At 35.7% G+C, this 25,537-nt stretch overlaps 1 protein-coding gene across 4 annotated transcripts; it reads right to left on the reverse strand.

Moving 5' to 3' along the window:
• Positions 1 to 2,529: 2,529 nt before the first annotated feature.
• Positions 2,530 to 7,421, reverse strand: LOC103962042. Of its 4 annotated transcripts, none has more exons than XR_007257188.1 (6): positions 7,267 to 7,421; positions 6,055 to 6,489; positions 4,548 to 4,594; positions 3,467 to 4,440; positions 3,096 to 3,207; positions 2,530 to 2,822 (listed from the first exon to the last, which is right to left on the reverse strand). XR_007257188.1 is itself a non-coding variant. In XM_048581088.1 (5 exons), the coding sequence occupies exons 2-4, from the start codon at positions 6,368 to 6,370 to the stop codon at positions 3,490 to 3,492; spliced, it is 1,314 nt and encodes a 437-aa protein (XP_048437045.1). In that variant the 5' UTR covers positions 6,371 to 6,489; positions 7,267 to 7,421; the 3' UTR covers positions 2,908 to 3,207; positions 3,471 to 3,489. The 4 variants fall into 4 exon arrangements, 2 of the variants coding, with proteins under 2 accessions (XP_048437045.1, XP_009372979.2); XR_007257189.1 differs by having other exon boundaries at positions 2,530 to 2,838; XM_048581088.1 differs by lacking the exon at positions 2,530 to 2,822 and having other exon boundaries at positions 2,908 to 3,207; positions 3,471 to 4,440.
• Positions 7,422 to 25,537: the final 18,116 nt, after the last annotated feature.

Genomic DNA, 25,537 nt, shown 5'->3' on the forward strand with positions numbered 1-25,537 from the left:
AAATATTTGGAGACGGGTCATTACAGAGAGACACATGAAGAAGACGATACCAAATGATTTGAGGATGTCCTTAAAGTCCTGTGAAAAAATAAAATAAAAATGAAAGCCCAAAATAACCACCAAAATTGATGATGACAGAGGAGATACGCACCAAAATTAAAGAACACAAAATTTCAAATCCCTTAAGCTAATTTAGCAGAAAATTAGCAGCTGATGAGATAAACAATATATATATATACACACACATACTTATGATTAAACAATCCAAGAGTTAAATTATAACAAATTCATATACTTTGAAACTAAAATACCCGTTGACCACCAAAAAAAAAAAAAATTCATGCAAAGATTTAACCTTTAAGCATGAATATTAAAAGCCAAAACCCAAACTTAAAACCCGGGATTCATAAATCAGACTCTTGATAACCATAATCAAGGGCTTATTGAAATCAGAGCACTCGTACTTCAATTCGTCTTCAATGCTCCAAAGCCATTTTTTGGTTTTTTTTTTTGTTTTTTTTAGAGAGAGGGATTTCTTAGAGAGAGAGAGTTGAAAGAGAGATGCAGATCGTGCTTTCTGGAAGCAATTAAAGTTTTTGCATCCTTTTTTCTTTCAACGATGATCGACACATGCACAACCTTCTCCATAGCCAGGTTCAATAAACGAAGAACAAACCAAAAGAAAGGCTCCGCCAATCATGGACACCTAGATAGTAATGGCAAATCCGGCCCATCACTGTGGAAAGCGGCAAAAGCAAATGCTGAAGACCAATGGAAACCTAGCAAATGTTTTAATCGGGCCCATCACTATGGAAAAAGTGGCAAAAGCCGAAAGTTCCATCCAGCGTGTTTATTCCGGGTTTAAAACATTTAAATCCAACTTTAAACAATTTCATTTACTAGGTTTTGATAAATTAAAACAATGGTTCGGTGAAACTTACCATATAGAAGAAAAAATAAGATTTTGTCGGTGGATTTGACATGTTGTTTCTCCCCATGTCATGGGTCATGGCTATAATGAAAAACGTAAAATATTTATTTTCCTCCAATATCTCAGTATGTTTCAATTCAATGGTTAAAGTATAGAGTATTGAATGCAATTTTTTGCACTTATTGCATGGTTAAATCAATTCTAAAAAGTACCAACTTATTTTTAAATTAAAAAGGTCCAGTCCCTGTAAAACTCATGCTCTTCTCGTTTATGTTTGTTAAACAAGATATGTATGCTCCAAAGAAAATGTCAATTTCATGGATTAGACACGTTATGATTGTGTTACGAAATAAATAGGTTCTTTGTGAATACTGCAAAAATAAACACATCAGCTTTACGTCTACATTCACTAGTAAGTAACATTGTGTGTAATGTAATGTACATGTACGTCTGGATATTTTTAAATTATAAGTCTAATCTCATAATAGGCTAGTAATAATTTAGTTCAAATTCGTCTTTGGCGAGAATCAAACTTAAAACCTCTCACTTACAAGTGAAGAGGAATACCACTAGACCGTGATACTAATACTAAGTGGTTTAAGTATTTTCTACATTGACTATACATAAAAAAATCATATATTTTTCAATACTATTATTGACCCTAAAAATTACAAAGCCTACATGACGCATAGGCCAATAAACTATTTAGCTAATTACGTTCTTGTGAATGCAAGCATACCAACTCAAGACCAAGCTCAGTCGCACAAATACGTTGTTCGTTTTTGCACTTGAGCGACTACTATCGTGGAAGGAACGTCTATTGGCCTAGGGTTCTAGAACATAAATACAAGGTTGCTTAATTCACTATAAATTTAGGATCTTCTGCAACTGGTCCAATTGCTTCAGCTATATTTATGAGAGTATAAGTGCGTTGAATTGGTATCAGATTGTATGGACAAAGATACTAAAAGAAAATGAGTGTTTTTATAGTGAACGTGGTTTGGCTGTATGAATCTCGAACTATGAAGTGCACTTGAGAGTAACAGACCATAAAACACTACACTTCGCTAGAAAGCTAATGAATGACCTTTTAAGGTGAAATAATTAGAAACTTTTTGCCTGCCCAACTAGCCAGTAGCAATTGAAGGTGCTCCTAAATTGCCTGATTCTACGACTCCAGTATTGTTTACTTATCCAAACTAAAGATGTATCAACAAGAGGGTTAGGATGGTACTTTTCTCAAGGTGTGAGAAGGGTTCGCGTAGAACCAGGGTTTTCGTATAGAGCGTTTTCAGTTGTTTGCACCTCCCGTGGCCCCTGCACCAACTATTTGACACGCCCCACACCAACCCCCCCCCCCCCCCTCCCCTCCCCTCCCCTCCCCTCCCCTCCCCTCTCCCCTCTTTCCTCCTCCTTCCCAAACAAGGCAGAGGCTTAACCTACCTGACCTCACAGAGAATATAATGAGTCGCCGGGGGCCCAAACTCATCTGGAGTTCGGAGAAAAAACTAAAAACTCATCTGGAGTTCGGAGAAAAAATAAAAACATCTCTCAACATGAATGCATCAACAAAACTGGGTCGAGTTGAAGGGAATCTCTACGTTGCAAAACTGTGAATTTAATGATGACGGAGTGCTAAGTTGTAAAATCAAGTAATATTCCAATTCCTCAACATGTTCTCTAAATCCTAAAACCACACCCCCGACTACGTGCTATAACCCGAAACAGCACGGACAAGTTCAGACCAACAACACTCGATTATAAAGCTCAACCATGCCCGCTACTTTCACCACTTTACCGTGTACATGTTACTTCGCTCCACACCATTGCGCCGTCACCATCCGAAACGGCAAAACTTACAGAAAGATCTGGCAACTAAAATGGGCAGCACCTGCAAAAAAAAATTACTGCACCAACATAACATAAAGTTTTGTAGGAAGGAACCATGTTGCCTTTTAAGCAAATCCAGGATCCAATTGACATAAATAAGTTCATTTCGATAAATTCAAGTATGAATTCACGCAAAGAAGAAAATATGTACAACAGTAAGAATCAGATCACAGGTCCTTTCAGCGTTTCAATTCTACTATTTTTTTTCTTTCTATAAAGAACTGTTATATAAATTCGTTCTTCTCTTCTTTACAGTGCAACTTCACAAGCTAACCTTGTCGAATGTCAAGATGCTGTTGTGCAGATGTTTACAATGTCTTGATAAATGCACTCTTCCCAATCCTTTTGCCCAACTGAGATTGCAAAAGTAGAACCAAGACCGGAATCTGAATAAAATAACAATACCGAGTCTGTAAGAACCCTTGAGAAAATAAAAACAATAAACATCGCACCCTATTTGAAGGCTTTGAAGTTTATGGCTTTCAGAGGAAAATAGAAGCTAATCCCGAACATACAAGGGGGATAAATCATGGTCCTAGTGTAAGAAAGGCGTAGGACTTGTAAAGGTATGCCAAAAAGTATATTAGTTTATTTTTTCTGAATTAATGATGCATGCAATATTACATGAGAAACGAATGTCCTCACCTCCCAAACATCTTAGTGGGAGCTCACATCTTGCTGGATTTGGCCCAGAAGAACCCTTTCTTTCTAGTAGAATGATTCTCCGATAGGGCTCGAGTGCTCTTGGAGCCAAATGAGAAGCGCCGTCTCAAAAAAGGCTTTCCCAAGGAGCTTTTCATGCTGGAACTGGATCCCAACTTCGGATCCTTTCCTTGATGTCCAATGCTTTTCAAGCGATCAAACACAGCAGAATCACCATCAAGATCTAACACCCGGTTCCTCGATCTCTTGTTTCTAGCCTTCAAATCCATTTCAGCTTTCAATGCTTTTTCGGACAACTTGTGGATCTGTTTCTCCCCAAAAGTACAAACTGGGCAAGCTGGGTCATACTTGTTAATTTCAGGTGTCATATTCTCCAAACACTCGGCATGATAAACATGTCCACAAATTAACACTGAAACCACAGAAAGCTCATTGGTTGCAATAATCTTTTGGCTGCTCCATGAAGATTTCTCACCCAAAAGCTTTGAGCAAACCCCACACGTCTGCGAATCAACAGAGGGTGAAGCTGAAACTCTGCTACTGGATCTAGTTATCTTTTCACGATTAAAGCCAAAGGACTCGCTATCAAAAGACCACCTTTCTCTATTAGATGTGGCCATGAGCTCGGAAAATGCATTCATAGACCAACTATCAGAAGAACCACCACGGGAGCCCCTAGCAGATTCATTGCTCCATGAGGGAGGCCTTGCCTTATCTTCAGAAATTGAGAAGCTGTTGGGTGACTTGTTTCCTGGGACTCGGCCATCAGATACTTGCCTTAATAGCTGATGTCCTGGAGAACAGCGGGGCCACCTCAATGGAGTTGAGCTCGGAGGAGGCAGGTGACTCTGGGATGACAAAGGGGATGCCGACAAGGATGAAGTAGAAGGCAACGAAATTGATAATTTTGTTGGGGATGGATATGAAACAGTAGGGGACTCTTCTGACTCTTTTACCTACAGACATAATGAAAGTTAAGGGAGTAAATGCCACAATCATGGGATGATACAAAGTATTGGTGCTTAAATCATAGCAGAAAGTGCCACCCTGGCATAACATCTACCTGCTCAAGACTTGCATCCATGGAAATATTTCTTGAAATGGATTGATCTGCAATAGTAACATACATATATATCAGATAAAACATGTCATGCTAAACAGCTTACATAGAAAAGAAAAATTAAACTAAAGAGAAATCTTAAGGAGATCATCAATTTAAAAAAGATAAACTACTATACTATTCTATTTCCCCATAAACCATCCAGAAAAATGAAAAACATTCAACTCAATGTTAAGCAGGAAGTAACATGATCTATTCATTTTCTATCACAACTGACAAATTAAGATGGATGTTCCCTTTTAAGCTCTCAAGCTAATATGCAATAAACTCAAACTGCCCAGTCCAAAGGGCTTCACAACATAGGCCCTATGATTCTATAATCAGTTTCCCGGAAATTACATGAAGATTTGAAAAAAAAAAAAAAAAAAAAAAAAAACTATAACATTTAAGTAATATATTGAATTAAAAGTATGTAATGAACCACAGGATTTGACACCACCCCTAGTTGCAATGTAGACAAGGCAATAGGCATAAAGATTCTCACTTTGCCTACCCCCCAATCATAAGCCAGTTACAGGAATGAAAAAACCCCACCAAGGAAAAGGAGATCGTCATGACATGGAAGCTAAGAAAAAAGAAGGAGTACACAGTTTTGACAAGAAATGTCACAGAGATTCCAGTATTGTATTTAAGCATGGGAAACACTATTGGCATTGAAATTTATAAGGAATGATGATATTATCATTAAAACTACAACTCTGGCAACAGAAAAAGTATTTTGGAAAACATAACAGCACAACAGAAGCACCTGTGGGCAATCGAACCCAGAAACTCATCCTTCACCCTTATCTTCAGGGGAAGGAGGTGCCACTATACCCAACGGCCATTTACTAGAAAAGTAATAACATCTAAAGAATGTAATACTAATAACCAAACCATCAGTGCCTTTTTCAATCCATATTTACATACATGAGGTACATAAAACTTATAATCCAAATCATCAATGCCTTTCTTTCAAATTACTATTCACCTTCCATCAGTGCATATTTGTAATGCATAGCCACCAAGTCACCCTCAGTTCAGAGCGTGGCCTTTCATGGAATATGAGCTCGTACAGACAAGGTAACTACATCTGCATTGTCTTTTGGATTACAGGCAACTAAAAACATAATAAAGTTGTATATTGTTTTTGTCATTCGCCCACCTAAATACCTTAATTGGATGCAAAAGTCTTGTCTTCGTATTTGACAAAGTCTCATAATGCATGTGACACTAAAGCCAATATGGTACATGCAAAAAACATGGCCAACTTGCAAGAACAACTATAAGAATAAGAGTACAATCTAGCAAGACATAATCCTGTAAACAAGAAACAAGAGAGTAACCTCTCCAATCCAAACGTGTGAATTGTATATGAAAACCTTTCAGAAGAGAAGAAAATTATTCAAACTTACACTGCAAAACTATTGAAATATGAATAGAATAGAAGAGTTTTCATACTACAAACTACCTGAAGCAGGAGTCCGGACATGCCCGGCAGTTCCCTCAGATACTGAAGATTTTTGCGCCGTATGTCTTCGAAAATGTTCCAGTGGACTTCCCTCCTCAGATACACATGCCGACTCAAATTTAACTTCTGATCCATCATTTCTGCTAACACCATCAGAAAACCAACTTACAGAGGTCTCTTCAGCTGCCACCCCCACCCGGTTATCCCACCGAAAGCTCCAAGTTGGTGAGTACCGCATATTACGATGCACAATTTCGCTATTAGCTCTGTTTGTTACAGTCTTGTCTCTAGCAGCAACACAACAAGCAGAACCCATCCTCAAAATACAAAAAACTCTAACTTACAATTATAACCCCTAAACCACAGCTCGCATCCTCAAACTTCAAGCTCAACTGACAGTCGCAGCAACCCTGACCCCATAAAAAGTTGCTCCTTCTGAAATTTGCAATCGAAGAAACAAGCCATCATCATTTCTATCGTAACAAAGAACGAGCATAAAAGGAAGTGATTGAGTTTAATAAACCCTAGTTCAGTTACACAAAAGCACGAAACATAAACGTATCCGAAACTACAAACCGCGAAAAACATAGCAACGAAAAATTAAGAAGAAAACCAAACTCCTCATAGACACCACAAAAATTCAAAATTAAGTTTACCCAAATGAGAACGGTTCACGAATCTCACATCTATTCCTTTTTCCAGGTGGGATTCACAGTGAATGCAAAATATGGCCAAACCCGACTCGAATCGAATTTATAGACAGTCAAATAAATCTCTGGATTCGAGCACAGCTTCAAAAATTAGACAAACACAGATTCATTTTTCATATTTTTCCACTCACAAACACCACCAAAACTGTGCCCACCCACACACAAACAAGCACAGTGACAGTGAGTGGGAAATATATAGAGCTCCAGATATCGATTCAATCTGCTACTCCTAAGGGAACTCAAGATTGAGTCTAAAATCCAAAATTGCAGGAAAAACAGATCACAAAAATGCCCTAAAATTAGTAAACATTGAGGAACTACAATAGTCAGAGGATCCGAATTTCATGCCCAAAAGATCGAATACGTAGTCAAAATTCCAAATATTTGGAAAAAAAAAAATCCAACTAATTAATCCCTAAATTATGAAACTGGATAACAAATAATCAGAATACTCAAAAAATTAATTTTAATAAAAAATAAATAAAAGCAAGCTGTGCATTACGAGTTGCTCCCGGAGAGGTGAAGCTGGAGAGAGAGGAAAGCGAGACTTGCAGAGAGAGAAAATTCTAGAGAGTGAGAGGCTGAAGCCGCTGCTTCTTGTTCGTTGCAGAAGAAGAGTGAGAGGAATCGAGATCGTTTTAGACGGTTTTGGTAACGCTGTTGGTGGCTGTTGAACACTACGACGTCGTAGCTGGACTAACGGCGTTTGGTGACGCAAAGTGCGTGGAAACGAGCGCTTTGTTTATTCACCGATCGATTTGTAGAAATTAAAAATTAAAAAATAATAAACTGTGTTCGCTTTTGGTGGGAATTTAGAAATTAAAGCCTGCTTTACGGGGTTGTACCACAATGACACAGTAGTAAACAGTTCCCGATGGATTACGCTGGAGAGTGTTGTACTTTAGAGTTTTTGGAAAGATTTTGGGCGGCGGTCGTCTTATGGGGTACGCAGAGTGCATAGTACGCATTCCGTGCCTTTCACGTTCCAGCAAAGTATCCTGTGAATTAATTTTGAACGCGGATTGTCTGCTATCCTATTTGGGTGTTCTTCCTATCTTTTTTTATTTGTGCAGTTACGGTTAAATTACGTCAATCTTTTATATTTCTATTGTTTTTTGTCTTATTATCTCTATAAAAAAAATTAATATAAATTGTTGATGTGGTTTAACCGTGACTGCACAACATAAAAAGGGATGGGAAGGACATCCAAACAGAAGGACAGACAATCTGCCTCCATTAATTTTAGCATTGATGACAAAATTAAATTGAATGACCGAGGTACAAAGTTACACCATGTAATTTGAATTTTAGTTGTCCAACTTAGGGGCTTGAATCATACTTTAAACAAGCGATATTGGTTTACTACTGCAATTGAAAGTTACACCTTCTTTTCGATGTTGCCAGCTTGAGTTGTAATTAAAGTTAGTGGTTGTATATTGAGTTTGGAGGTGATAGCTTAATGGAGGTGGTGGGTGACTGTTAATTGGTGGAGGTTATGCTTCCATGACATTTGAATGATTTTGAGACAAAAACAGAATTTAACTGCAGTTTAACTGAAATTTTCAATAAATTGAGTGCTTATTTAGAATGTTTAAAAAGATTGAGATTGGTTTGAAATAACACTAAAAGATTAGAAAATTTCAGTACTTAATCCTAAAATTTAAACGGCAACATTCAGAATTTATGGTAGATGGTTTCTCATTTACTTATGTTATCTTTAAGTTTGTTTGTTGCACAATTGTAAACCACTGCAGCCACCTTTTGTTTTTTAGGTCGACGTCTATATATAAAATATAAGGTAGGGTTTAACAAGTCCAACAATTTATTAGGTGACGAGAGTTGGACGGTGCAAGTGTAAACACGATGACTAATTTGGACACTTGAGTTTTATACGTAAGTTCGAGTTATCTGCTTAATAATAAATAAATGAAGTTTGCTACTTGCAGTTGGCCTTTTATTTCTTCTTTTCCTTTTGCTTTTTGTAGAGTTAAAGTGGATGCTATATTCGTTTTTACCGGAAATATCCTTGTCAGTTGTGCTTAAACTGGCAACTTAACGTTGCAGTTTAGTAATTTTTTTTTTTTTTCATTTGTAAGTGAAAAATTTTAAGTTCGATTTTGATTTATAACGAATTCAAGCTAAATTATTGTGAATGTTCAATTTGGCTTAATTCAACTTCTTTTTTACCACTTAATGTAATAATAACGTTGTATTTACCAAACACGTCGAATCTTGAGAGTTTAGGGAGCAGGGAGGAGATGTCTTTTTCGGTTGTGGTGAGTTGGCCACTTTAAAGTGCAAAAAGTGATTTTGTCAAGAAGAAGCGTGTGCGGTTAAGACTTGAGAGTCGTGCAATTAAGAAAAAACATCCACATCAAGGGGGGATTAGTGTCATTTTAATAGATGATTAATCACCAAATGGGAAGGCTACAAGCAAAAGTGATGAGCAACCTTTGCCACTTTTGTTTGGAATGTTAGGTAACACACGATTTTGACCGTGGGAATTGTATCAAATGTTTTTGCAAGGTGTGTCGGTGGGATCATTGGATGAGTAATGTCTTTTGGTAAAACATGTTATGAATAAGGAAAGAGATTTTTTTTTTTTTTTTTTTTTGAAATATCATATGGACATGGCTGACTAAGAAAATTTGGGGTTTCTAGGTGAGCCTTAGAAGTGGGACTCTAGAGTTCTTTGATTCCCGAGCCTTTGTACATTGATATGAATAAAAAGGAATTCTCCAAATACATGAAAAAGCCAATTTTTACATGAAATATGATTAAAAATTAATATCAAGAAGAAAGGTATACAACGATTATTTTTTTCCTTTTTTGAGACTCAAAAGAGATGCTATCTGTTAGTAGGCTTACTGTGTCTAATAGGAGGCATGATACTAACCCGTTTTCAATCATGAAATCACAAGGCAAAAATCAAAAGAGAGTGCTTGAAAATATATTTGTATTTTTCTCGATGAGAGGCATTTATAAGAATACAACTCTAACGTAAATAGAAAGAAAACTAATTACACGGGATTACATGAGATTACATGGGATTGATATCAATTAAGGATCCTACCTAAAATACAAAGTCAACACTACGCCTAAAGTTGGTGCATATCTGTCACACATGCCCAACTTGTGTAAGAAACCTAAAAACTTATGACTTGAAACAGCCTTGGTGATGATCTTCCGTTCTTATTGTCGGTACCTCAATTATTTTTCCTTCCAATTTTTCTTTGATGGAGAATCGATCAACTTCAACATGTGTTGTTCTATAATGTTGTATTGGATTATTTGCAATGTCACGTGCATCTTTTTTATCACAAAATAATTTCATGAGATGATCATGCTTTTGTACCCAAATCACTTAACAAAAGCTTAAGCCATAAAATTTCACAACTCCCAACACCATATATTCAACTTTTGCAGTTGAACGGGCAACGACATTTGTACTCCTCTATGTACCCAAGTTACCCCCTACAAATGTAAAGTAACCTAATGTTGAGTGCGTATCGTCAACTGAACCTGTCTAATCTGCATCAGTATAATCTTCAGTCCTAAGAAGGTTATTCCTTTTAAACAAAATCATTTGCCTAGACTTCCCTTCAAATATCGTAAAAATCCTCATTACTACATCTATATGACTTGCTACACTCAAGACATAAGCAAGGTCTGGTCTTGTGTGTGCCAAGTACATTAAATGACCTACTAACCATTGGTATCTCCCTTGGTCAACTAGTACTTGATTAGGATCAACATTAAGCTTCAATCATTCCTCTAATGGTGTAGCTATTAACTGACAAGCTGACATGCCAATTTTGTGCACTAAAATAATAATATACTTCCTCTGAGACAAGAAAATTCAAGAACTACTTCTTGATACGTCAATCCCTAGAAAATATTTCAGGGATCCAAGGTCCTTCATCTCAAATTTTGTAGAAAAGTATCTTTGCAAGTCGCACACTTTTCCGGATCATTCCTTGTCACCACCATATCATCTACACACACAATTAGTGTAGTAAGCTTCCCATTTTGTATTTTCAAGAACAAAGTATGATCGAATTACTTTGTCTGTAACCAAATGCTCTTATAGGTTTTGTGAATCTTTCAAACCATGCTCAAGAGGATTATTACAAACCATACAAAGATTTCTTCAACTTGCACACCTTTTTTTGGTATTTATCTCGAGCATTACACCACGAAGGAAGATCCTTATAAATATGTTCGGTCAAATCTCCATGCAAGAAGACATTCTTCACATCGAACTATTGTAAGGGCCAGTTAAGTTTGCAGCCAAGGCCAACAAAACACGAACTGTGTTGATCTTGGTCGCAAGAGCAAATGTATCTGCACGGTCGATTCCAGATTTTGTATAGTGTACTCTTTCGCTACTAGTCTTGCCTTGAAGTGATCCATCATTCCATCAGCTTTGTACGTCACCATGTAAACCCATTTGCATCCCACAGGCTTCTTACCAGTTGGCAAGTCTGTGATCTCCCAAGTAGCATTCATCTTCAAAAACTTCAATTCTTCATTCATTGCAGCTTGCCAATGTGGATCAGCTAAAGCCTCCTGCACACTGTTAGGAATATATACAATAGATAATTGAAGCACAAATGACTTATTTGATTCTGATAAGTGATTGGTAGACCTCGGTTTGACGCAATCAGGGTTGGATTTATTCACTGGTATCTAGTTTTGCATTTAGGGTCGGCTTCGTAAGTAATTTAAGGAATACCTTTGTTGACACAATCAGGTAGACCACGAGGTGGTGCATGCTTCATTCTTGCCGGTGGAATTGTGGATCTTGATGCCGCAATATTTCGATTAATTAGCATTAGAAGCTGGAATTGTCGATCAATTGATCGATCTTGTTAGTGTTTGCATATTAATTTGTCTTCCTTAATTATTATTATTCTCATAGCTACTTAATTAGTTAGCCAGCCTTTTATGTTTAAGTTAGCTTCTTTAGAATTGGCTTCAATTCTTGTTCAGCAATTTGATCTTCTTTTCCTACTAGGCCCCAAGGCACACAGACAGAGAGAAAGGTCATAATTAACCACAAATCAAGACCATACATATTTAGGACATGCAGGTACGCCGTACATGTTACAGAATTCTTATTTATATTTCATTTTCCTGGTCTTCATTTTTTTCAATGATTCATTTGTTGAGTGTTGGCACATGCATACGTCTATGAAATGTGATCCCTCTTCCCTTGATCCCACCCCCAATCCATTGCCTTATGTTAATTTAGAAAATGATCATGATTATGGACGTCCATCGATCGTTTTCCGCTATTAAGATTTCTTCACGGTTACCACTAGACACTCTACGTGTTTCATGCAATACTCACGAACACTTCCAAGAATAGTCCTGTAACAAAATATCAAAATTACAAGAAGATATCAAATGTAATTAACTTGATCCATCACAAACCATTAAAAATAAAACAAATTCAGATAGTTTATGTGAATGAACTTAAAGAAACCGTAACCATGGCTTCCTTTGACCAAAGTGTCAGCTTTGAGTTTCTCAACATCAGAAACTATATGATAAATACCTAGAGTATTTATATATAGATCTTAAGAGAGTAATCGTAATTAAATTGAGAGACTATCTAAGAGGGAATTTAGCATAAGATATCCAATCTTCTTAGGATTATTATTACTTGTCTAATCTCCAATTGAGTTGAATTACGTGTTCTTTACTTGGAAGATAAGTAATAAAGTATCGACAAAGTTCGATCATTTGACTAAGGCTAAGTCCAATCATCTAAGAGTTATAGGCGATCCTCTAAGTAAGGCTAAGTCCAATTGTCAAAGAGTTATGGGCTGCGGGTATTCCGATCCTTCTTGCTGCCTAGAGTGCCATTTCTCTAAGAGCCTATAAATTATAGTCACACACTAAAATATTGTCGATGTCGGTGAAAGGATTAACCGGTGCCCATTGCATGAGTGTAAAAAAAAAAAAAAAAAAAAAAAAAGAAAGAAACTTCTCTTGTAAAAATAATTCCAAAATTCTTACAGGGTGTACAAAAATAATAAAAACTCTTAAATCCTTCATCTAACACAACCTCAGGTTGTCTATCCTCTGTCTTGCCAAATAACTCATCTGTAAAATAAAAGAGTGAGGGGTGAGTAACAACCACCATCATCAACATGTAATATGTAGTCAAGTGTGCTATTTTATAGAGATTATGAAATATGATATATAACATCAAAGCTTTAGCCATATCACATTATCCCCTTACATGTTGGTTATCCTTTATAATATACAGCTCACCACGTGCCCTTTATATTGGCTATTCTACTCTAATGTCTCCGTGTGCTATACATTTATCCCTCAGCTAACACAATACTAAAGTTCTCATGCTCCATGAACAATCTTAACAATTCCACGTTAATGTATATGTACTCATCTAAACATTTTTCAAAATCAAACATTCTTGACTTGTAAATAGATCAAAAACCACAATAGCTCGTGGTTTTCTCATTTATTGAAATATAAAAGGTTTTGCAACACATTACATAAACCTCTTATCCAAAATCTAAGTTTCGACAAAACAACCCAACTAACATTTCCATACACACATATAATACTTTAGCACTGCATGCAAAGTAGCTAATCTCTTTGCACAATATTAAACAGGAGCTTTTCTAATTGGATGGTTTTGGCGTCACAAGGGCAAAGGTTGAATTGGCGTTCTACCTTCCACGTAGCCACTTTTGGGTGAAGAATAAGCACCCTATAAAGCTATAATATCACACATGTAAGGAAATGTAAGTGACCAAGCACTTAAACGTGTCAACCCTTGCCACCTCCAGGTTCCATGCTTTAACAATCAACAAGCATGCACCGCCTCAAGCCTCCACGTTGCACCATTAAAACAACAAGCATGCACCGCCTAAAACCTTAAATAAATATTTCTAATTAAATTATTGAACATTCGGGGTCTGGTAGATATACCCATCTGTTAATGTCAACAAGAGCATTTACTTGGCATTCCACGAAATTTTATTGGCCTATACACCATATTCCAGTCAGCAACCATCATTTTACTAGTTATGAGAGCAATTATCATTGCGAGAGTAATTATCAATAGATTATTTTAAATTTTAAGGTTTGTGTAGTATATAAATCAAATCAAACTTACTCCATATGATTAGCAAAATATTTCTCATTTTTGATCATTTAAGTTGCAAGCAGATTAATAATTAACTATCATTAGTCTCATGGACACACTTAAAAGGTGTGTCATAATTAATCACTAGTATCATGCCACACACCTAAAGTTGTGTCAATTCTATTTTTTATTGTTTTACTTATTTTAAAACTAAAAAAAGCAAATACCTATAATTTTATGGAAAAATTACACTTAGTATACTTTCAATACTTAATTATATATTGAGACAACATTTTTTAAACATTTCAAGAAAGAACATTTTTAAAACCTGCGTAAGATGATGTCATGTCCGGTTTTTCCATTAGAAACGGAGTTCCCGTATTCTGTTAAATAGCGATCGGCGGTAATTCGAATCTTTCGAATTATATTTTCGTTTCTCTGCTGTTTTTCTTTCTCTTTGAGGTTTATCTGTTTCGATTTATATTTCGTCATCTCCCTCAATTATCTCTCACCATAATTTCTATTCTAATCATTCAAGTTTTCTTCGAAGGTAAGTGTTTCTCTCACGTTTATCTCTCTAAATTTTATGTGTTCCGATTTAGATTTTCGAAGTGTTGTGTATTTTTAAATTTATTTTGGTTTAGATTTTGAAAGAGTTTCTGATTTTTCAGTTTTTTTATTGGTCGCATTGAGTTTTTTTTGGATTGTTCTTATTTTTTGCAGTCACGGTTTTTTAGTTTTGAAGATTTTGATTCGGTTTGACCTTATTTGATCGAGTGTTTGGCGAAGGTGATTTTTTTGTTGTGCTGCTTTTGTTTTTCATTGAAGCTCCTTTTGTGTTTTTGCAGTATAGTTATCATATATATTTGTTAGAATTGGAATGTATTTTGAGTTAGTTTAGTATTTGGTGAAGGTTATTAATATTTATGCAACATCAATTCATAGAATTGTGCAGAATCAGTTAGCTTAAGTTTTTTTTTTTGGGAGGGGGGTTGGGGGGGACCTCCCTCATAAACATTTAATAATTTTCAACGTAATACTTGTGTAGCATAAGTGGGCAGCATCAGTTTTATATAAACATTAATTTTCAACTTAATACTTGTGCAATATTAGCTCATAGAATCTTGCAAAATCAGTTAGCTTTAGTTTGTGTGTGTGTGTGTGTTGGGGGGGTTGGCGAAGGTTATTAATATTTATGTAGCATCAATTCATAGAATCGTGCATAATCATTTGACATAAGTTTTTGGGGGGACCCCCAATAAACATTTAATAATTTTCAACGTAATACTAATGCAGTATAAGTGTGCAACATCACCATGCAGCATCAGTTTTACATAAACATTAATTTTCAACGAAATACTTGTGTAACATCAGTTTTGTGTTGCACTGTATTACATATATTTATGCATGATCAGTTTTTAGGGAGTATTGATTATAGATTTACATTTTAAAATGCATAGATATATCAAATTATTTCTATGTAGCATCAGTTTAACTTTATGTTTTTTTTTTTTGGGTGTAGATCATGTCTATTGTTAAAATGTTGAAGTGTGTATATGAAAATTGTGTAGTAGTTGTGCCGCTTTATCCGCATACTAGTTATGAGGATTTGTATAGGCAATTAACTTTGAGGTTTCCAAGTTTGTTATCAAGAGGCTTTCTCTTGAAATACTCATTATATGGAGGTGAACTAAACTATTTATTAGAGTGCAATGAAGATATTCAGACCCTTCCACTAGTGAATAACTTGATTTCAAATCCAGTTGTTGATGTTTATGTTCAAAAGCTTAGAAGGAGATGTCTACTGTTTTTACTAGTAGTGTGTTGTCTTGCATAAGTGAAGTTATTAGTATTGGAGATGAGAACCAATTTTTGGGTAAGTATGGCTCTTATAGACCTCACAATTATGCAACAAATGAGTGGCAAAGTTATATTTCTTATGAAGGTCAAAGCTATGAAGATGGTGTTGTTGAGTTTCGTAGAAAACTTATACAATACTCTATTGATGTTGGTTTTGTTTTCAAGTTCACTAGAAATGATTGGAAGCGTATTACTGCTGTTTGCTCAAAAAAACTAATAGAGGGGTGTCAATGGCATGTTCACGTTGTTGTGCAACAGCCTAGTGGTTGTTTTATCATTAAAAAATTAAATAATATTCATATTTGCACTGGACGTATTCATCAAAGGGAGAATAAAAGGTTTTTCCCTTCTGTTTTATCCTCTTTGTTGGCTGCCAAGGTTTGTTCGAATTTGTTTATTAAAGCAAATGATGTTATGAGAGAAATGAAAGAGAATTATGGTCTTGATGTTAAATAACATGCAGCTTGGCATAGCAAAGAGATTGCATATAATGAGGTTAATGGTGATGAGGCTTTCTCATTTGGATTTTTGCCTTGCTACGTAGATGAGTTTGTGCGTGCTAAAGATGGATCGTTGTGCACTAGAACTTGATAATGATAGTAATCAGTTTGAAAGGTTATTCATATCTTTTGAAGTTTGTGTTAAAAGATTCCTATGGTGTAGACCAATATTGTTCCTTGATGATAAGTTTTTGAAGGAAAGATATACTGGTACTCTTCTTGGTTAATGTGCTAAAAATGCAAATAATGGTAAGTTTTTTTTTTTTTAAGTTTATTAAAGTGCAACATCAGTTAAATAATGTTCAACATCAGTTTAATAATGTGCAGCATATGTTTATTAAAGTGCAATATCTGTTTAATAATGTACATAATTTGTTTATTGAAGTGCAGCATCAATTTAATAATGTGTAGCGTCAGTTTAATAATGTGTCGTATTCTGTGTATTAAAGTGCAACATCATTTTAATAATGTGTAGCATATGTTTATTCAAATGCAACATCAGTTTAATAATGTGCAGCATTTCGTGTATTAAAGTGCAACTTCAGTTTAATAATGTGCATTATTTGTTTATTGAAGTGCATCATCAGTTTAATAATGTGCATCAGTAGTTTAATAATGTGCAGCATTATGTGTATTAAAGTGTAGCATCAATTTAATAATGTGCATCATCTGTTTAATAATGTGTAACATCAGTTTATTAATGTGCAGCATCAGTAATGTTATGTGTAGAACCTTTTTTTTTTTTTTTTTTTTTTATATACAGAGATTTTTCCTGTGTGTTATGGTATTGTTGACATAGAAAATGAAGAGAATTGGATGTGGTTTGTTGAACATTTGGCTCAGATATTAAATTACTAAAGAAGGAAGATCACGTTTATTACCGACTGACATCATGGGCTTTTGAATGCTATTCAAAAGTACTTCCCCACTGTTTCTCATGGTTTTTGCATTATACATTTGAGGGAAAATTTAGAGAGGCGATGTGCAGGTAATAAATTTTTTAAGGATCAATTGTGTGAATATTTCAAGAATTGTGCATACATGTAGTGTTGAAGATTTTGATAAGAATATTAAGAAAATGAGAAATGTTGGCGGATATATTTATGTTTCTCTTGGTCCTTGAGAATGTAGTTGTGTGCATCAAATGACAGTATTTGTAACTCTTTCATTTCCAAGGAATCCATCCATATCTTCTTTCATCACAAAATTATCATAGTAGTTAAACTGATTTGTAGTTGATGACCAATATATGCCCTTGAAATACAATATACATAGAAAAATGTTAATACAGAATCAGTATTTTGAAGTATAACAGAAATTATAAATTTAGTTAAAAAAAAAAAATCTTACACTGGTGCTTTTTCCCAGAAAAGGTTGATGGCTTTTTTTTTTTCCATCGTGGGTAGGTGAAAGTATGCTGGATAGCCTTTTCACTCATTTGATTCTCTTATTTTCTCCATGGCAGTGTACTAGAATTGCATATCTCTCTTATTTTTTCTGGGTTTTTGCTTGATGCGCTTAACCATTGTTCGAGTTTAAGGTTGAACATATATTTGAGATTCTGTTGGTACTTGTTTTGGAGTTTGCAGAACCTGTTTTAACTAGATATCTACTTCTTGATCAGAGGCAATTGCGATTTTGTTCCCAGTTTTAATAGATTTACTTTCAGTTGTAGAATTAGTAGCAGAATCTTGATGAACAAGTTTATCAGTTTTCTCTTCTTTTTTTTGGTTCAACCTCATTGACGAAACCCAAGGTCTTGTTTAGCTCAGAAATTTCTTCTTTTTCCTATTTTTCCTTGTTTAAAGCATTGAGTTCACACTGCTTCTTGTAGGACTTTTCTTGCCGCCATTCAAGTTCATTCTTCTCCTTCAACAGTCCCTTGTTTTTTTCCAACAACTCATTCTTTTCTTCTTCCCATTTTTTCTTTTGTTGCTCGAATACAATGCTCTTCTTCTCGAGTTCACTTTTATGTTTTTTCCAATTTTTTCTTTAATTTTTGCAAGTTCTTGTTTTCTTTATTATCGCTTTGTAGAGCATCATTCTCTTCAACTATTTTCGTAATAACAGAATTCTTGAAGTGTTATGTGTTGATAGCATTATTCAACATCTGAAGTCGAAGTTTCGCCCTCATTTTCCAGTACATTGCAACATCTGTTTGGTTTTGAGAGAGCTCTTCTTGTGTTAACTCCTCTTATGAGTTTCCACATTCTCATTTTTCTTCACTTGTAAGAGGAGCAAAATGTCATTCATAGAATATTTGTTGCTTCCTTGTCTTAATTGTGGACTCTTTAGGGAGAATTGGCAGTTGAGGAACAGATGCTGCATTTCCTTCTTGTTCTTTAGCTTGAACTGGCAATGGAGGGATTGAGGTGCTTGGACCACTATTTTCATTGCCTCTTCTTGCACTATAGGAACTGATTCTTGGATTTGCACTAAAGGAATTGATTGTTCAATTGATGTACCTGAAGCCTCTTTTGGTACTGCCTCTTATGGTTCGAATTTAACCACATCATTGATAACCCTATCAATTTCGGTCGCGTCCATGTTTATGATGTTCACATTTTTTTCTACATTTTCAACACTTTGATAGGAAAAATCATGTGCAATATTTTGGGCATCTTGGACTTGCTCATTTGGAATTTGGGTACCAAAGATACTCCTGCATATTAGCCAGTGTGTCAAAGTGATCTTCATTTTCATTTTGTTCTCCACCCTTTTTCCTCCTTATTATATTCAAAATCAAGAATGAAATGACAAAGATTTAGTATGCAGCATTAGTTATGGATTATAATGATAAAGCTTCAGTTATGGTTATTACTTAAACAAAGATTTAGTATGCAACATCAGTTATTGATTATAATGACAAAGCTTTTGTTCTATAGTACAATAATTATGCAGCATCAGTTATGGATTATAATCACAAAGCTAAAAACTTAGTATGCAACATCAGTTATACCAAACTGAGTATAAGTTTTTAGCATGCATTATTACTTATACAAGAATTAGTATGCGACTTAGTATGCAACATCAGTTATACCAAAATTAGTATGCAACATCAGTTATACCAAACTTATGAAAGTTTTTAGCATGCATTATTACTTATACAAGAATTAGTATGCGACTTAGTATGCAACATCAGTTATACCAAAATTAGTATGCAACATCAGTTATACCAAACTTATGAAAGTTTTTAGCATGCATTATTACTTATACCAGACTTGGTATGCAGCATCAGTGTTGGGTTTATGGCTCAAAATTAGGATGATGCAAAAAATTAGGTTTGTGTTACCTATTTGGTTTTTGTGTCCTATTTGGGTTTGGATTTTGACTTCTTAGTTGGTTTCCTTGGTGGAGATATTTTGTTAATTACATATTTGATTAGAATTTGGATTTACTTCCTATTAGGATTCTTATTGTAACCTAAGTCCTATGTACTATAAATATGACCTTAGGATTAGTGTATTTGGATGTGGCTCATTCGTGTGACAATTTGATGAGAGTCAATTTGTGAGTTTGTGAGTTAGAAAGGAATTTGGGAGAATCTTCTCCATTAGTTTTGGGTTCTCTACTCGTTTGGTTTAGGGTTTGTAATTTGTGGGATTTGGGTTATGAGAGTTCAAACACTCTTTTGTAATCTCCGTTTGTTTAGTGAAATTCCTCGTTGTGCTTCGCTTGTGGACGTAGGCTTTAAGCCGAACCACATAAATCTCTTGTGTTAGTTTGAGATTGTATGTTTTAGCTTTCACCTACGATGTTGATATTGATACTTTGTTAGAATTTGCTTCCGTTTGTGCATAAAAGTACAACAATCAGTTATACCATAATTAGTATGTAGCATCAGTTATACCAGACTTAAATGAGTTTTAGCATGCATTATTACTTATACCAGATTTAGTGTGCAGTATCAGTTATAACAGAATTAGTAAGCAGCATTAGTTATACCAGAATTAGTATGCAGCATCAGTAATACCAGAATTAGTATGCAACATCAGTTATACCAGACTAAGTTTTTAGCATGCATTATTAAATATACAAGGATTAGCATGCAACATTAGTTATACCAAAATTAGTATGCAGCATCAGTTATACCAGACTTATCTAAGTTTTTAGCATGCATTATTACTTACACAAGAATTAGTATGTAACATTAGTTAAACTGTACTTGGTATGCAGCATCAGCTATACCAAATTTGGTATGCAGCATCAGCTATACCAAATTTGGTATGCAGCATCAATTATACTAGAATTAGTATGCAACATCAGTTATACCAGAATCATTCAGTTGATGGCATTTTAAATTTTTTCTTATGACAAACTCATGATTTTATATAAAATATAAACAAAAATTTTAAGCAGAATTAGCCTATTTTTGGATTTACCATTTTGTTTGCTGGGTCATCGTCTTGACTTTTTAGCTTATCTTGGCTTCATGATTTTATTATCCACATAGACAGTGTCATTTGAAATTCTTCATTGTCTGTTTGATCATTGCCTTTTTTTGGCACATCTGAAACAGTTCTTTCATCATCATCCTCTTCTTGCTGTTGAACATCAATTATCTCATCATTAGCATCACCTTTCAGAAGTTTAGATGCCATTACGGTTTCATCCTTATTGGCTACTTGCTCAGGTTCCACTTCCGTTTCAACTTTTTCAGGATCTTCATGTTGAAGCACTAATTGTTTTGACGGTTTAGCTTTCTTGGCTTTTGGTCCCTTCTTAGCTACTTCCTTTTCCATTTTCTTCTTTTTTGATGCAAGTGGAGGATCGACAAAGGCGTCGTCATCATCTTCTGGGCGCTGTTCAATTAGCTCCTCAATTTGTTTTGCATTATCCATCTGTGAAAGGTTAAAGAGTTATGTTTTTTGATACTTTGTTTGAAAACAACACACAACAAGCACATACAGAATATCTTTTCACACAAAGTACATGTAGAATCATGTTTTACATAAAAGTATATGTAGTATCAGTTTTACCTTCAAATCTTCATTTGCTTCTTTATAGATTTTTTCATGTAGATTTGTCAAATTCCACTTCACTATTGTTGGCGAGCATTTCTCATTTCCTTCTTTTGGGTTGATAATTGTGGTGTGATCACAAATCCAATACTATAGACAAAATAAAAGTTAGAGATTTGTATATTTTTGTAAAATAAGACAAACTGATTTTTTATTATTAGTTTTTGTTTGCTTACTAGTAAAAGTACAACAGCGCCACCGATGGTTGGTTGATTATCTCATTTTCTCTTATGTGGTCTATCGATTGATTTTATCAAGTATCTTGCTGTTTTCTTGGCCTAGTTATACTGATTTATGTTATTAATGGAGTTGCAATTCTTGGCCAAACTCTAAGGGAGAGTTTCCTCGATGAGCTCCCAAGCAGATTTGAGTTTAGCAAATATAGAATTAAAAGGCAGACTGCATTTTGATCCCCTTCTGTTGTCCCAATATCTAATGCAACTTGAATTGCTTGTGCAATTTCTCTTCTACCAATTCTTGTTATTTCCGAGAAGTATTTATCAACAAATATGTTTTCTTTCGGCTTTGGGATTCTTGAGTCTCTTGTTGACTGAATGGCTTCTCTGCCTTGGTTTGGGATCCCAAATATGCGTTGGACTTCATCAGCATTTACTTTGCAATATCCATTTTTGAATTTAAACATTCATTTTTCAGTGTCATACCAGTTCACTATATGTATGACATCCCAGTTTGATTTTATCATTTTAATTCACTTTTTATGTAAGCTTTCACTAGTACGCCAAAATGTGACTTATATATGAATGCCAAGACTTCTGGTTTTTCTTCAAGTTTTGGCTTGAGCTCTTGTATTAGTTCTGCAAAGGCTAAGAGATTCAGTCTCATTTGAGCACAGTTCTCATCTATTGCTCGACGCTTTACAGCAGGATAAGCTAATTTCTTTTTTATTGCAAAATGTTTTACTTTTGTCTTCATAAAAAAAATGAAACGATTATGAGTATAATAAATTATCAAATAATAAGAAGTCATATAAATGACAAACTAGATGTAAAAGGCAGATGCTTAGCACACAAGCTAGATGCAGCATCACTAAGCACACAAGCTATATGAAGCATCATGTAGCGCACAAGTAGATGCAGCATCATTTAGCGCACAAGTAAATGCAGCATCACTTAGCAAACACGGTAGATGCAGAATTGGTTGGTAACGCATAATGTAGATGAATAATTGTGCAGAACCAATTTACAAACAGAAAGTAGAACCATAATTAATTTACAAAGTGCAGCATTAGTACAAAGTGCAACATTAGTTTAAAGTGTAGCATTGGTTCAAAGTGCAACATCGAAGCTAAACGGTTAATGTTTTTGCTCACAAAATTTAGATGCATATTCATTTTCTTTTTCAGATGTTTAAGAATCAATTTACAAACATAAAGTAAAATTCGTTTTCTATTTCATATGTTTAAGAATCAATTTACAAATAGAAAGTAGAACCATAATTAATTTACAAAGTGCAACATCAGTTCAAAGCGCATCATCGAAGATAGACGGTTAATGTTTTTACTCACAAAATTTAGACACATATTCATTTGCTTTTTCAATTGTTTAAGAATCAGTATACATATAAACTAAAAAAGCTAGACTGAAACATCTAAAACATTGAAATTGATTTTTCACGAACTGTAACATTGAATTTTTTGGTAAAATCAAGTGCAAAAAACACTTGATAATGCATGCGTTCTTTTTTATAGTTTTCTTTTGCAAAATCAAGTGCAAAAACACTTGATAAGTTTGATAATGCATTCGTTTGTTACAGATTTTGAATTATAATCATGCAAAATGACGATTTTGAGTAGTAGGAAAACCTTTGAAACATTGATCTTTTTGGAAATCCGGCTGAACTTTATGAATCACTTACTGAAAATCTGGCTTGAAAGTGTCGGAAACTATGGAGATTTTAGGGTTTTTGGTCTGGGGAAGTATCTTTTGCGTGAGAGGGAATTTGAAATGATAGGTTTGGGGAAGAGGAACGCGGGTATTAAATGGAAAAGGGGAAGAAACCAGTTGGTTTTTATGATTTTTATCGTGTAGTGGTTAACGTGGCCGTTTATTAACAGTTATAGTCGAGTAGCATGGGGTTGTAATTTTAGTCAGTCCATTTTTTTTTAGGATGGGCTTGGTTTTCTATTATTGGGTTTTTTGTCCTTCTTTGTAATGTTTTAAAATGTGTGGAGTTGCGTGAAATGTGGTATATATTTGTGTCTCTATAAGTAAGGCTCCCTAATTTTATTATGTGGTTTTTTCTAAATTTAAAAATGTGACATCCCACATCGCCCAAGGAAGTGATCCTTAAATGTATATTCTCATCCCTACCTAGCACGAGGCCTTTTGGGAGCTCACTGGCTTCGGGTTCCGTAGGAACTCCGAAGTTAAGCGAGAAGGAGGCTAGAGCAATCCCATGATGGGTGACCCACTGGGAAGTTCTCGTGTGAGTTCCCAAAAACAAAACCGTGAGGGCGTGGTCGGGGCCCAAAGGGGACAATATCGTGCTACGGTGGTGGAGCGGCCCCGGGAAGTGGTGCGCCCCGGGCCGGGATGTGACAATTTGGTATCAGAGCCTAACCCTGGTCGCGTGTGTGCCGACGAAGACGTCGGGCCCCTAAGGGGGGTGGATTGTGACATCCCACATCGCCCAGGGGTGATCCTTAAATGTATATTCCCATCTCTACCTAGCACGAGGCCTTTTGGGAGCTCACTGGCTTCGGGTTCTGTAGGAACTCCGAAGTTAAGCGAGAAGGGGGCTAGAGCAATCCCACGATGGGTGACCCACTAGGAAGTTGCTCGTGAGTTCCCAAAAACAAAACCGTGAGGGAATGGTAAGCCCAAAGCGGACAATATCGTGCTACGGTGGTGGAGCGGGCCCGGGAAGTGATCCGCCCCGGGCCGGGATGTGACATTATATTTATAACTCGTTCAAATATTAATTACATTTTTTTATTAAATATTAAATGTTTTTTCTTATTATACTCTTCTCCAACAAGAGCAACTTCCTTCATAAACCCCCTTCGGGGACGTCACTATACCCGAGGATGCGGGTCTTAAGATCCTAACTAAGACCCTTCATTAGACGCTTGGTCATAGTCATGGCAAGGTTGTTGGGGGGATGGGGAAGGTACGGGTTAGTGAGACAGGTGCCTCTTCTTCCAAACTGACCACATGATAAGTTGTCGCACAGGACAAGAAGATGAGCATGATCTTACGGGCCTTCGAGCTGTCCGAACTCCAAATCTTGATGCTAGCACCTGATGCTGCTTGACCTTCGACCTTCCAGCCATTTCACCCAACCGATACCTAGTAGCCTGATGCATCAAACCCGAACGACTATTTGTTGTAGTTTTTTTTTTCTATTTGGACAGCTTGTACGTACATTTTCATATATTTTATAATTAAATACTTTTTCTTCGTTTATTAATTATTGTTTATTAAAATTATACAAAAAATATGTTGTAAAAAATAAAATAAAAATAACTAACTTTGCGCAACAACGATGTAAGCTACTTCGCGCAAAAGGGCTTTGAGCGACAACAGTAACCTACATCGTGCACCTATCTTTGCATGACATGAAAGTAAGCTATGTTGCACAAAGATTTCACGCGATGTAGGTTATTGTCGTCCTGCAAAGACCTTTTGCTCGACGTAGCTTACGTTGTCGTCGTGCAAACCATTTTTTCACTACCTTTGCGCGATAGGATCCACGCAACAAAAGTTTTTTCGTGCTAATTCTCAGACAACGTTTTTTGTCTTTGAGCATCCAACTATGCTTCGTTGCGCAAACTGGTAATTGTAGTAATGACGGATGTGATAATGACCATTAGAACTACTGCCAACTAGAAGTACCCTTCCTCTTCTTGTTGTCCTTAACAAAAAACCATAAACATTCATGACTAGTCTTTGAAATTTCTAATTCTATCAGCACTTTTCTGCATGCTACTCAGGTAACTGGCTCTCGGACAAATGCTCCTCCATTACCGATGGTACCTGTCACGTGGACTCTTCCAAGTCCGGGGTTTATCAAGCTTAATGTGGATGCTAGTTGGGAAGCGTCATTGGGCTCGGTTATGTTGGGGTGGTTGCACGAAACAATGCTGGGGGTTTTTTGGGTGCAGGTAGATATAGTGTGAAGGCTCGGAGTGTGGCTATGGCAGAGGTGTTGGCTATTAAGATTGGATGTGAGCTTGGTCATCAGTTGGGTTAGCATTCTGTGGTTCTTGAATCTGACTTCTCTGAAACCATTTTAGCTTTGCGGGACTCG

This window comes from the organism of the source record quoted next, unplaced genomic scaffold (assembly GCF_019419815.1).
Source record: "Pyrus x bretschneideri cultivar Hongxiangsu unplaced genomic scaffold, Pyrus_bretschneideri_v1 Contig16, whole genome shotgun sequence".
Taxonomy (NCBI): domain Eukaryota; kingdom Viridiplantae; phylum Streptophyta; class Magnoliopsida; order Rosales; family Rosaceae; genus Pyrus; species Pyrus x bretschneideri.

Coding starts and splice junctions, on each gene's coding strand:
- LOC103962042 (XM_048581088.1), bottom strand. CDS start 6,370: ATGGGTTCTGCTTGTTGTGTTGCTGCTAGAGACAAGACTGTAACAAAC. Junction 4,595..6,054: donor TGTCCGGACTCCTGCTTCAG/GTAGTTTGTAGT, acceptor TTACTATTGCAG/ATCAATCCATTTCAAGAAAT. Junction 4,441..4,547: donor TGGATGCAAGTCTTGAGCAG/GTAGATGTTATG, acceptor TTATGTCTGTAG/GTAAAAGAGTCAGAAGAGTC.